The sequence below is a fragment of the Oncorhynchus kisutch genome, linkage group LG24 (genome assembly GCF_002021735.2).
Source record: "Oncorhynchus kisutch isolate 150728-3 linkage group LG24, Okis_V2, whole genome shotgun sequence".
Taxonomy (NCBI): Eukaryota; Metazoa; Chordata; class Actinopteri; order Salmoniformes; family Salmonidae; genus Oncorhynchus; species Oncorhynchus kisutch.
The window spans coordinates 7,055,358-7,069,780 of record NC_034197.2 but is presented as its reverse complement, the minus strand read 5'-3'; the positions used below and the strand labels follow the sequence as shown (position 1 = coordinate 7,069,780).

Sequence of the window (14,423 nt, the reverse complement as noted above, 5' to 3'; positions counted from 1 at the left end):
AACTCCAACTCCCCGATAACGCGTGTAAGCGATGTCATGGCGACGTTGGATAGCTAAGCTCATGCGCAGAAACACGTTAACGTCTAACGGTCTCGCGCCGAACTACGCATGTGCAGGCCGTCAAATCAACGGCACTTTTTTCCATACAAAAATTATGTGTCAGTTTATAACTTTCAGAGGTCGGAGTAATAAAATGCTCCACTACTTAAGGCATTGGCTCGAATCTAGGTTGTGCCTTTAGATTTTGAGAAAATTAACAACTAAGGAATCATTTTTCACTTCTCAAACCCCAAACTAGTCCGCTTGGTTTGTTTCATAAGCGTTCCCGGAAGTCTCGTAATGTTGAGCCTCTGGGGTTAGAAACTCCGTGGTTTGTCCTTTGAGCGACTAGAAGGATTTGGATCTCATTTCGCGACATTTTGTTGTTGCAGCATAGGAGCACGGGCGCGCTGGGTATGTAACACAGTGAAATCCCGGGAGCCTGAACGCACATCGGAGTAGAAACGCTTTCTCACCGTAATTTAAATAATTGTGCACGAACGAACATTACATCCAGCATCTACTGAAGTTGATAGAGTTCCCGAGCGTTTTCTTAAACAAGCTAGTACAGTAGTTAGCGAACTCACGTTAGTTGCACGAGTCTAGTTGACACCTTTAACCAACAAAAAGCAGAAGTCACAACTTGCAGTTTGAGGGTTGTTCTGCAGGAATGTCGCTGAAAGAAAGACCCACGTTTTATCGGCAGGAGGTGAACAAGACGATTTGGGAGGTACCAGAACGCTACCAGACGTTGTCTCCAGTCGGGTCCGGGGCCTACGGATCAGTTTGGTAATTTACACGGTTTTTGTCCAATGTTTGCGCAGAGCTAGCTATTAATTTATACGAGGCCTGCATAGACGCCAAAGTTAGCACGCCAGCTAAGTAGTTACATTCAGAATAGAACGCTGCGCGACCATGGGCCCTTTCTATTCTCGAACTGTGTCAGCGAGAGCGGGCGGGCATGCGAACTTGCCCCAACCAGTCTGTGTTCACACAATAGAATAACATTAGTCAGACGCACCATTCGTTTATGTTGCTGCATGACATGTTGCCATGTCCCCAGCCACTTACGATTTAAATGTGTCCAGCTACTTTTATAGGTTAACGTTACAATGTTATCTGAATAGCAACATCCATTTGAAACGTATTCAAGTATTGAAAATATGATGCGAATTGATAGCCACAAAGAGTTGGAAACTAACCGTTATTGTTGCCATCTTAATTAACATCCCAATTGTTTTCTTTCTGATGTGTACCGAGTGTTTCTGTTATGTTCTATTCTACTTCATCCAATGGTTTGGGGAATGCATTTAGACACAAAGTTTTCCGTTTTGTAGTGGATCTCGTTGTAGCTTAAGTGGCTAATTTACATCTATTGTTAAACCTCCACACAGTGATGCCACTTAATTCTGTATGAGATGGTGACTCATGTGCCCAGAATAGGTCCAACCAAACTACTTTAAGTGGGATATATGGCTAATTGATTTACTGTCTTGACTAGGTGCATATCTTACTCAGATATCTGATAACTACGTTTCCGTTAATGGGCGTTGCAGGTTACCTTATACAAAACGCTGCATAGATATCTCAACTATAACCTGGTCTTGGCAATGCTGTCGAAATTCTTGATTTTGGCAAAAGGGCATCTTATAAATGTCCATTGCAGTTGGGTCTACAAAAACCAGAGGAAACTACGTAAGATATTAAATCAATGTTTTGTATCTAGTGAGAAATATCTCTTGCGTGTGTAGTACATCATACAATGCAACCAAAAAATATCTGTCATCTACTTCTTCACGTGGCAGTGTGCATAGAAACGACTAGTTCTTGCAAAGATGTGGGAAATGCTAGATCTGCAGCAGCTAAAATGGGAGGCGCCACCTCTAGCGATATGAAACATAACTACAAAAGATTTGAAATCTTTCTTTGGTTTTTGTAGGCGGACCTGCAACTGGACACTGACATTTTATAAGATTCCCTTTTCCCCAAATCGAGAATGGAGATGGTATCACCAAGAGCAGGCTAGTTGAGACATCTATGCAGCGTTTTGTATAAGCTAACCTGTAACGCCAAGTCATTTAAACATAGTTCTCACATATCTGGCATACAATCGGTAGTTATTTCTTGCTCCTTAGATATTGAGGAAAAGGGATGGTGTCTGTCTGTCTATACTTTTTTTTTAGATGAGAAAATGTTCTATTTAATCTTTATTTAACTAGGCAAATCAGTTATGAACAAAATATTATTTACAAAAATGGCCTACCAAAAGGCCAATATAAATATAGGACAAAACACACATCACAACAAGAGAGACCTAAGACAACATAACAAGGCAGCAGCACATGACAACACAGCATGGTAGCAACACAACATAACAACAACATGGTACAAACATTATTGGGCACAGACAACAGCACAAAGGGCAAGAAGGTAGAGACAACAATACATTGCACAAAGCAGCCCCAACTGTCAGTAAGCGTGTCCATGATTGGGTCTTTGAATGAAGAGACTGAGAGAAAACTGTCTAGTTTGAGTGTTTGTTGCAGCTCGTTCCAGTCGCTAGCTGCAGCGAACTGAAGAGGAGCGACCCAAGGATGTGTGTGCTTTGGGGACCTTTAACAGAATGTGACTGGCAGAACGGGTGTTGTATGTGGAGGATGAGGGCTGCAGTAGATATCTCAGATAGGAGGGTGTGAGGCCTAAGAGGATTTTCTAAATAAGCATCAACCAGTGGGTCTTGTGATGGGTAACAGATGACCAGTTTACAGTGGAGTATAGAGCACAGTGATGTGTCCTATAAGGAGCATTGTCTCCATAATCTAGCATGGGTAGGATGGACATCTGAATCAGGGTTAGTTTGGCAGCTGGGGTGAAAGAGGAGTGATTTAAGGATAGAGGAAACCAAGTCTAGATTTAACTTTAGCCTGCCTGTTTTGATATGTGCTGAGAGAAAGAAAGTGTACCATCTAGCCATACTCCCAAGTACTTGTATGAGGTGACTACTTCAAGCTCTAAACCTTTAGAGGTAGTAATAACACCTGTGGGGAGAGGGGTATTATTTTTACCAAACCATGTGACCTTTGTTTCTGAGGTGTTCAGAACAGGGTTAAGGGTGGAGAAAGCTTGTTGGACACTAAGAAAGCTTTGTTGTTTAACACAACATCTGGGGAGGGGCCAGCTGAGTATAAGACTATCATCTGCATATAAATGGATGAGAGTGCTTCTGCCTGAGCTATGTTGTTGATGTAAATTGAGAAGTGTGGGGCCTAGGACCGAGCCTAGGACCGACCGTTTGAATGACATCAAATTTCTCTTGGCCATTTCTAGACTTTTGACATCTGTTTTACCATTTGAATTCACTTTTACTGAAGTGCCAGCCTGTTCTCAGATCTGTTTGTGCTTATGCCTACTCCGTTGTCAAACAAAGCATTGGCTTGACAATTCCATAAGGCGTTGGCAAGAGAGAACAGACTGGGACCCAGTCTTGTGAAGTACTGGTAGGTTGTTTACTTGAAGAACAATTTATGTACTGTGACTGAGATATGTGGTTGTCCCACCTAGCCATCTTAAGATGATTGCACTTACTGTAACTCGCTCTAGATACGAGTGTCTGCTAAATGACTCAAATGTAAATGACGACATGTCTGTGTTGAGGTTTATTTTACCTTGGTAGGGCCAGGTGAGCCCATGGCATTAGGTCTAATCTTCTAAATTACTAAACTAATGTTTGCCTAGTTTTTATTTTTTTATTTTTTTTACACATAATGGTTCCTGTATTACTGCTGCTGCAGCATAATCCATCAAGGATAATTTATTCAAAGGTTTCCTTTACTTTTAAAATGGGCCTAGTAGTAACCAGTATTACCTCCCAGAACCTGCTATGGCATCAGTATCATCTGCTGGATTGTTGTTGTCTAAGTTAACATCTGGTTGTTGTTTCTGTTTGTGCTCCCCACAGCAGGTTGCGGTGCACAACAGCACCACTGTGCTGCTGCTAGGCAGAAAGGATTAACTGTTGACGGTCGGATTAGTGCTGTTGGGTATCCGATCAAGGGACATTTTTATATTGCATAAAATATTTGCTTCTGTTTATTCATAACGATTTCCCCCTGTTATGTGGGCACCACAGCTCGCATACATACAACTTTATCTAAATGTTTTGCTTGCGGCACTGGGACTCCTGACCTCCTTGGCCACAAGCGTTTGTGCACCTCTGCTTTGTACTATTAAGTGTGTACAGCAACTGACTAGCTTGGGTGCCAGTCTGTTAATGCCCTCTTGCCAACTTCTTATGGAATTGTCAATGGCAGCTATGGAGTTGGCAAGAGTGCACATAAGAACGCACATATCCAATATAGCAGCTGACCACTCATGACTGGTTAGCAGAAATTCAAAGGAAGAGGAAGTGAGAGTTAGGCTTCCATCCCCCAGTATGTCTTTCAGCCAGGGTGAATCTCTAAAGTCTTTGGGTCGTCCCTCTCCTCGCCTCCTCAAGATGTCAGAGGAAGAAAGTAGAGCATTGGAGGAGAAGATCCAAGGTGATTGTCTCCAATGTATTCCTCACTTCCCTCTTGACTTTTTTGGAAAGCAGCGAGGAGAGATCGACGCCACAAGGAATCGAGGGAAAGACTATAGAAATCTCCCCCGGGGAGAGACGTTCGTCCCCCAGCCTGTCAGTCATTTTAACGGAACGGCTATGTTTTCTTTCTGGTAACGTATTAAGAAGGGGGCAAAGAAGGTACATCAGGACACTTGGAAACACCTATTGAGATATCCCCAGAGATGCTCCTTCCCCAGCCTGTCAGTCAGACTTGCCATGGCCTGACAGCGCAGCTGTGTTTCAGATTGTGTCCCAAATGTCACCAGTTACCCTTCATAGTGCACTACTAACCATGGACCCTGCTGATTTAATTTTTTATTTTTTGCCATTTGGGATGCTGCCTTAGTCTGAGGGATGACATTTTCTGTTTACCTGATGTCAGTTCTTCCTTCTTACGTCAGCACCTCTTACATCACTTTATCTGGTTTCATGCAAACTCAGCCTTTTAGTGAGCCATTTTAAAAGTGTGTTTTTCCTGTGTCTTCTTGGAAAATGACAACCTGGCTGCAACAACTTGTTTTAGGCTGTAGCCTATATGTCTAAAGCAGGGCTGTTAAATTCTGTTCCTGGAGGCCCGAAGCATCTGTTTTTTGTTTCTACCTGGTAGTTAATTGCACTCACTTGATGTCCCAGGTCTGAATTTGTCCCTGATTGGAACGAGATGATGAAAAACAGAACTGTTTTGGCCCTCCAGGACTGGAATTAAATAACCCTGGTCTAAAGCCTACATGAGAAGAGGAGTTATGTTTTGTCACATGCTACTGATCGGTAATTTCAAATATAGCATATTATCAGTAATGATTGTATTTATTTTCAGATGCAATATTTTGGGAGTGATGAATAGTATCTTATCCTATTGTTGTAGCCTAGTTGTTGCAGTAGCTTAAACCCCTATCACGTCTCCTCCAGCTCGTCTTATGATGAGAAGACCGGTCTGAAGATCGCAGTGAAGAAGCTCTCCCGGCCATTCCAGTCCATTATCCACGCCAAGAGGACCTACAGAGAGCTACGTCTGCTCAAGCACATGAAACATGAGAACGTGAGTTTCCTCTCTCTTAACTTCTTATGGGCCGGTGGGACGGTAGCGTCCCACCTGGCCAACATCCGGTGAAATTCAAACTACAGAATTATAAATATTTTACTTTCATAAAATCATAAGTGTAATACATCAAAATAAAGCTTCACTTCTTGTTAATCCAGCCACCGTGTCAGATTTCAAAAAGGCTTTTACGGGAAAGCACACCATGCGATTATCTGAGGATAGCGCCCCGCATACAAAAGCATGAAAAACATATTTCAACCAGGCAGGTGCGCCACGAAAGTCAGAAATAGCAATATAATAAATGCCTTACATTTGATCTTCTTTTGTTGGCACTCCAAAAGGTCCCAGATACATCACAATTGGTCCTTTTGTTCGATAATGTCCTTTTATATCCATAAAAACTCAGTTTAGCTGGTGCGCTTCAGTCAATAATCCACCCAGTTTCCCTCCATCAAAATGCATACAAAATTAATCCCAAACGTTACTAATAGGTTTTTCCAAACAAGTCAAACAACGTTTATAATCAAACCTACGTAAATAAATTATACAATTTAAGACGGAGAATCGTTATTGTCTTTACCGGAAAACCTGGGAGAATGTCACATCATAATAAAGGTGACACCCATTGAAAACAGTGGTAGGCCCAAAAAAAATTTGGGCGGGGGGGATGGTTTGTCCTCAGGGTTTCGCCTGCCATATCAGTTCTGTTATACGCAACAGACATAATTTTAAGTTTTAGAAACTTAAGTGTTTTCTATCCAAATCTACCAATTATATGCATATTCTAGCTTCTGGGCCGGAGTAACAGGCAGTTTACTTTGGGCGCGCTTTTCATCCGGACGGTAAAATACTGAAAATACTACCAAGAGGTTAAAAGCTGCAGAACTGTTTTATGTTGCTGCTGCGATAAGTCTAGGAATATGTTGGTTAAAGTATTCTTCTGCTCTAGTTCCACTTCCCTCTCTTTGTCTTTGCTCCTCTCTCTGGAGCTCAGTCCTCTCTCTCTCTCTCTTAAAAGCAGCAGAAGTATATTGGCTATATTAATCATAGTATGCAACTGTGCTGCTGACTGAGATCTCAACTGTAGGAATTTGTTGGCTAAAGTATTCCGCTGCTCTAGTTCCAGGTATTCCAATGCTCTACTCTGCTGAAACCAATTCATTGTGGAGTCATGAAATAATTTGGGAGAGCTGATACAATCCTCCTTACTTGTTGCGTTGGCCTCTGTTTCAGGTGATCGGCCTTCTAGATGTCTTCACACCTGCTACTAGTCTGGAGGAGTTCAATGACGTGTGAGTTGAATTGAAACTCTTAAGGCCTACCGATTTTCTTTTATCTACTGTATGTTCCTTTATTATCCCTTCATAACCTTCATTCACTCAGCCAATGCCTATTGACAGAGGATCAGTGCCTCACTTCAAACACAATGAGTACACAAAGTGTCTTTCTTTTCCCAGCAACAGAGAGTAAACAAAGCCTGCTCTGCCTAGGAAACACCAGGGGTACCTGTGGTACTATTTTCAGTAGTACTACCACATCTCCCTTCCCAACCTTGGAAATAGTTACTCACTGGGTGCCTTGGCTTCAGGCATTTACTGTTTGTTGATGTTGAAAGTCAGTGAGAAGAGGAAGTGGACAGATTGTTCAGTGAGTCAGTGCTGGCCGACTGCCTCATGTTTGTGTACTGTGTGTACTGTGTGTGGGTGCCTGGCTGAGTGAGTGTCACACACAAGCCTAGACCTGTTGTTGCCTCTGCTGAAGGAAAATGTGCAGGAAATGGCCTCTCGTTCCTACACTTCCTACTATTTAGCACGTTTGGCTCGACAATGAGAGCAATGGAGTTGGGAAGAACACAAATCGATCTGGGCCAGGCTAGCTCTCTGGCAACTCCACCAGCAGAAGAGGCAACTGAAGTGTGCTCTCAGCCGCCCCACTGTCCCAGATAGATTAACAACCCGGTTCCACAGAGAGGGGAGAGAGAGAAAGAAAGAACAAGAGATGTTAAACAATGGCAGGGTTGCAGTGGAAGAAGTTCCTCTTACACAGAATAATAAATATTAGGGCTGTCCCGACTTTAAAAAATGAATTTAAAAAACAGTTATTGGTCGACCGATAGTGGTCTGTTCTTTTAGACTAATTGATTGGTCAAAATTTTAAAACATATTTTTCCATGTATGTACCCAATGTGTTTTAATATAATCAACTATACATGCATTTTGATGCTTTAAGGGCACTATTTGATTAAATAAGACACAAATGACTCAAGGGAGACAGAGATGGAGAGAATCCTTAACCTGTTTCATTTAATTGATGATGACCACGATTTTGAGATTCAAAGATGTTAATCAAAATTCTATTAAAATCTAAATGAAAATGATACAAACCTTAAAAATAACTGCCATTGACAACTATGTAAAAATAGCCTGTAAAGCCTACAAATAAAAACAAAGCTTCCTTCAGGTAGAAAATATCCTGATTTTTAAAATATATATTCAAATCCTATAACCCACTTTGGGTGTGCATGGCTTGTCTGCAAGGCTTGTCTGCAACTAACTTGGAACATTGTATCAATTGTTAACTTTGGTCCAACTGGAAGCTCACACTAGCTACATTGTATACATTATTCTGGACCCATAGTTTCCTATGCCAGTGAGCTCAGGATAGAGACAGCTGTAGGCTATTTGTGCAAGGGATAAGAAGTAATCAGGTGTTTTATGATGTTTGCAGTGGATCAGAGCATTACATTTTTCCCTTTCACGCTGAGTGGTTTTCAAAAGGGAGAGAGCTGGAAAGATTTTTCAAATACATTGAGGAACTATTGTCATTAACAATGGATGTAAAAACAGACTTTATTTGTTTGCTGTTGATCTGCCATGCTGATCCTCATCACGGGGGCCCCTCGGGTGCATGCTCAGTCCCCTCCTGTACTCCTTGTTCACTCGTGACTGCACGGCCAGGCATGACTCCCAACACCATCATTAAGTTTGGCGATGACAACAGTGGTAGACCTGATCACCAATGACTGTGTGACAGCCTGTAGGGGGGAGGTCGGAGACCTAACCGTGTGGTGCAAAGACAACAACCTCTCCCTCACCGTGATCAAGACAAATGATTGTGGACGACATGAAAAGGAGGACCGAGCATGCCCCCATTCTTTTCGACGGGGCTGTAGTGGAGCAGGTTGAGTTGTCAAAAAAGTTGTCAAATATTCCAGCCACTCTAGTCATATACCGTCCTCTGCTACCGCACGGTGAGTGGTACTGGAGCGCCAAGTCTAGGTTCAAGAGACTTCTAAACAGCTACCCCCCCCAAGCCATAAAACCCCTCAACATCTAATCAAATGGCTACCCATACTATTTGAAAAAGTCCCCATCAGTCTACACACAAGACCCCATAATGACAAAGCAAAAATAAGGTTTTTAGAAATTGTTGCAAATGTGCTTTAAAAATAAACACCTTATTTACATAAGTATTCAGACTCTTTGCTATGAGACTCAATTGAGCTCAGGTGCATCCTGTTTCTATTGATCATCCTTGAAAAGTTTCTACAAATTGATTGGAGTCCACCTGTGGTAAATTCAATTTTTTGGACATGATTTGGAAGGGCACACACCGGTCTACAAGGTCCCACAGTTGACAGTGCACGTCAGAGCAAAAACCAAGCCATGAGGTCGAAGGAATTGTCCATAGAGCTCCGAAACATGATTGTGTCGAGGCACAGATCTGGGTAAGGGTACCAAATTTTTTTTTGCAGCATTGAAGGTCCCCAAGAACATACTGGCCTCCATTCTTAAATGGAAGAAGTTTGGAACTACCAAGACTCTTCCTAGAGCTGGCCGCCCGGCAAAACTGAGGAATCCGGGGAGAAGGGTCAGGGTGGTGACCAAGAACCCGATAGTCACTCTGACAGACCTCCAGAGTTCCTCTGTGGAGATGTTTGTCCTTCTGGAAGGTTCTCCCATCTCTGCAGCACTCCACCAGTCAGGCCAGATGGAAGCCTCTCCTCAGTTAAAGGCACATGACAGCCAGCTTGGGGTTTGCCAAAAGGCACCTAAAGGTCTTTCATGCCATGAGAAACAAGATTCTCTGATCTCATCAAACCAAGATTGAACTCTTTGGCCTGAAAGCCAAGTGTCACATCTGGAGGAAACGTGGCCCCATCCATACGGTGAAGCGTGGTGGTTGCAACAACATGCTGTGGGGATGTTTTTCAGCAGCAGTGTCTGGGAGACTAGTCAGGATTGAGGGAAAGGTGAACATAGCAATGTACAGAGAGAGCCTTGATAAAAACCTGCTCAGGACCTCAGACTGGGGCGGAGGTTCAGCTTCCAACAGGACAACAAACCCTAAGCACACAGCCAAGACAACACAGGAGTGGATTAGGGACAAACCTCTGAATGTCCTTGAATGGCCCAGCCAGAGCCTGGACTTGAACCCAATCGAACGTCTCTGGAGAGACCTGAAAATAGCTGTGCAGCGATGCTCCCCATCCAACCTGACAGAACTAGAGGATCTGTAAAGAAGGGGAGAAACTCCACAAATACAGGTGTGCCAAGCTTGTAGCGTCATACCCAAGACGGCTCAAGGCTGTAATGGTTGCCAAAAGTACTGAGTAGAGGGTCTGAATACTTATGTAAATGTGATCTTTACTTTTTTTACTAAACTTTTTTTCAATCCATTTTAGAACAAGGCTGTAATGTTACATAATGTGAAAAAAGTTGAGGGGTCTCAATACTTTGAATTCACTGCATATATTTGATATTGCTTGACTAAAAACAATCTGCCAGTCGCCTAATTAGGATCTTGGCTATTTTCTTATCATGCATATCTGTGTACACAGCACACATGCCTGCAGGACAGAGGAGCACAGGGAGGGGTTTTCTAACTGCTGTTCATAAAAAATCCAGTATGCAGGTACTGTAGCTGTGATTTCCCCTAACCCAGCTCTAAAAATGTGACTCAAAAGACTGTTCATAGCTCCCCTTTTACCCCTAGATAGCTAGATGGAGGGAGAGCAGGGGAGGGGGGGGGAAGAGACAGTGGGAAAGTTCCATGGATTAACAGGGATGAGAGCTCACTATTTATATACCTAATTTTCCAGGCCTCAACATGAACCCTTCAGCTGGAGCCCCCCCCCCCCCCCCCCCCCCCTTCCCTCTCCCTGTTTGTGCCTTTGATCTCAGTCATATTGAAGTAGCTTGGTCTCAGATCAGTCTTTGCCAACAGTTGTCTAATATAGGAGGAGGGCACTAAGGAAAAGTCCAGTTTAACCAGGGAGTTATTTTAAGATGTTCCTCCTGTGTGGGAACAGTGCAGCATTCATCTATCAGTGGAACAGCAAACTAGCTAGACCAGAGTGAAGCCTCCGTGCTCCTCGTATGTTTTGGCTCATATTTTTTTCCCTCCAGAAGTGCTTACCACTATTTGGAGCTGTTTAAACGACTATGGGATTAGATTTGAATTACAAAAATAAGTGGACTTAATGGACGTGTGTGTTTAATGACATTATTTGTGGATGGCTCGCCCAGCTGGGGCTTCCAGAGTAAAGGAGTGTGTGGGGAAGGGGGCGAGGAGATGGAACAGCTACTCAACCAGTATCAGCTGACTCCTAGGAGACATATGGGAGAACATTGACATGGTGGTAAATCCCTTGATGTATAGACCACAAGACAAAAACTGATGGGGTTGGCTTAACTTGTAAGCTGTATTTCGTCTGCAAATGTTTATTGAAAACAAGTTGTTCCCAATAAGCACATCTCTCAAATACATTGTTACAGTTGAAGAGAAGAAGTAGCAGGAGCACTTCAGGCATTCCACAACAACTAAAGGTGCTCTTAGGGGGGAATTGTAATTGAAACGGAAAAATTCTAACCACAAATGGGTGGCCATAAGGCACTCGTGGGTTTCAAAGTTAAAATGCCTTTAATGTCAGACTTGATGAAAGGCGTAAGCCGATGCGCGTTGGTGTATTTCAATGTCTTAGCCCATACATGAATGGTTTTTAAACTTTCAAACCCACTGGACTTGGATTGTTTATGCCACTTCGTACCAATTTGTGGTTATTTTTCCTTTTGCTTTTCAGCATTGCTACAGTTGTTGGTTCGCTAGCTAGCTACTTTTGGCCATATTAGCATTGATGTGACGTGGCAAAACGAGATGGTATCAAGAACAACATACAACTGGCTGAAATATGGAAACGTGTGAAACAGATGCATGTCGTATACAGTGGAGTAGTTTTGTTTGAGCTCCTGTCTGGTTCTGATTGGCAGGTACCTGGTGACCCACCTGATGGGGGCAGACCTCAACAACATAGTCAAGTGTCAGAAACTCACAGACGATCACGTGCAGTTCCTCATATACCAGATCCTCCGGGGATTAAAGGTGAAACGCACAGACGCATACAGACAGACAGATCCTCTGAGGGTTAAAGGTGAAACCACAGACGTCGACTTTTTTTAATCATGCTTCAAGTAACTCAAAACTGAAAGTAACTGCCATTCACAGTATTGTGTACATTCCCAGCAGACAAACGTATAGAATTTAAGTCATAATTATGTCATTTAAACCAGTTGCTGGTCATACTAATGTCATTTTACCCAGTTTCGCCTGTTGTGATGTACCTCAGAACCACAGACCTCTCAGTTTAAACTTGTGATTTGTGTCTCCTAATTATTGATGTAATCTAATGCCTTTGCTCTTCTTTGCCTCTCTTTGTCTCCTCAGTATATCCACTCAGCAGATATCATTCACAGAGTAAGTCTCCTCCCTTTTTTAATTCAGTCCGCTCTGCTATGATTGAGCCCACAATGAAAAAGTCTTTCTCTGTGACTGACGCTGTGTCTTGTTAATTAATATAATATTATGACATATGCCATTTAGTTGACTCTTGTATCCAAAGAAACTTAGTCATACGTGCATACATTTTACGTACAGGTGGTCCCGGGAATCGAACCCACCATCCTGCCGTTGCAAGGGCCGTGGTTTACATTAGCCCATGTCCGGGGCAAGTAAAAAGATATATATATATAGTTGGACAAGTAGAATATGGATTGAAGTAAATAGAAATACAATCACAATATCAAACAATTAATCCCATCAGATTTTTATTAGTGTCTCCCCCCCCCCCACATGCGATGTACTGTTCTCAATCTCTGCAGAGCGCATCGGAGTGGATTCGTGCCTTGTATTGACAGGCACCGCTTTGGCTGGCGCAAAATATATTGTAATAATGCTATTCTGTAGTCCTATATAATTGTTTTAAAAAGTTTTTAATTTTTATTACCTAAGCTGTTAATGAGCTATGGATTTTATTTATCGCACGCACGCGCACACAGCCCAGTTGAAGCGGAATATCAACTGTTGGGCGTCAATAGCGTGCAACTCCTCATACAGCTTTGATTGCTGCGTGTAAAAAAACATGTTATAATAAGCCCAGTCACCGCGCAAACATTCCTAAATGCAATTTCAGGAAAAGTCTACAATCTCAGATTTGATGGCAATTAGTGAAAAGACCGGGATTCCAGCTTTCCAGTGCTGTACAATTTATTTCTCAACTGCATAATTGGCAGCGTTTTAGTCTGTCTGGTATGACGATTTAAAACAAAATAGTTACGCCTGAAACTCGTCCATTCGATTGCGTAAACGGTAGGCCCATATTCACTGTAAAATTCACACAATTAAACGGAATTTATAAAAACACAGTAAAAATCTATAATTTGAGTGTCAGTGGGAGTTTCTTTCATACATTAAACAAGTGACTAGATTATATTTTAAAGTCTGATCTAGCTAATGATTAGCCAACAATGCAGATGAGCAACCACATGCTGCAACCATTTTTTTTTTTTTTTTTAAGATTCATTTGGGATCCCCTCGCTTCAGCCATGTAGCCACTATGCTGCATCAGGCGATAATGCTTCTGGCTAAAATGGCACACCAGCCTGATAATATGGACGATGTATCAATATGTTTTTGGGCTCATTTCTGTAGGGGAATATTACATTTGAAACGGTTTTGTATGTTAATTAGGCTGTATGTCATCAAGGGGGAGGATTATTTTTATTTTTTTCTAACAATCAGTGAAAATATAAGACTTGATAGTTGGTTATAATATAAGGTACTTGCCGACTGCAAATGAAACATGAAATCACCCGAGATTGAAATTCCATGTGCATAACTCGCTTTCTTGTGATCTTGGCCCATGCCAGTAGTTTTGACTTGGTACTGGCCCGGTGTGCCACTGGCAAATGTACCTGAATGTCAAGCCCTGCTGTCAATAGATCTCTTCTGAAACTTGAATATTTTTTAGCCTTACAGGGTTAAAGATAAACATGTCTTAGGTACCTTGCTTTGATGTGTTTTACCTTAGCCATTTGATCCTGGATTCATTGAACGAGGGAATTATTTTATAAAGACAAAGCATTTTGTTGGTATTTGTAACGTTGCAATATTTGACATCCTCCAGGAGAGCTACTGGGTGTGCAGGCTTTTATCTGAACCCAGCTCTAACACACTACATTGTAAAAAGTCAGCTGCCCAGTAGCTATCCAGATGGAGGGTTAACCACGTGTTTATATAGTATCCCAACAGTGCAGTTATTCTACTTTGTGGGGGTTAAGTGCCTTGCTCAAGGGCACAATGGCATGGGATTATACCTGATTAGACCAGTAAGTGGTTCCTTGCATTATACAACACAATTTTCACCTTGTTGGCCCATGGTGTTACAGACCATTTTATTTTTGGACA

The 14,423-nt window shown here is 42.3% G+C and overlaps 1 protein-coding gene across 2 annotated transcripts in view; it reads left to right on the top strand.

Moving 5' to 3' along the window:
* Nucleotides 1-60: 60 nt before the first annotated feature.
* Nucleotides 61-14,423, top strand: part of LOC109869005 (mitogen-activated protein kinase 14A) — a 32,977-nt gene continuing 18,614 nt past the window's right edge. Inside the window, exons 1-5 of one of the 2 annotated variants that reach the window (XM_020458812.2) lie at nucleotides 61-828; nucleotides 5,549-5,678; nucleotides 6,915-6,973; nucleotides 11,951-12,062; nucleotides 12,405-12,434. In XM_020458812.2, coding sequence (XP_020314401.1) covers nucleotides 710-828; nucleotides 5,549-5,678; nucleotides 6,915-6,973; nucleotides 11,951-12,062; nucleotides 12,405-12,434 — 450 coding nt within the window. In that variant the 5' untranslated portion in view covers nucleotides 61-709. The remainder of the gene's footprint in view (nucleotides 829-5,548; nucleotides 5,679-6,914; nucleotides 6,974-11,950; nucleotides 12,063-12,404; nucleotides 12,435-14,423) is intronic. The other variant, XM_020458813.2, reaches the window with a different exon arrangement.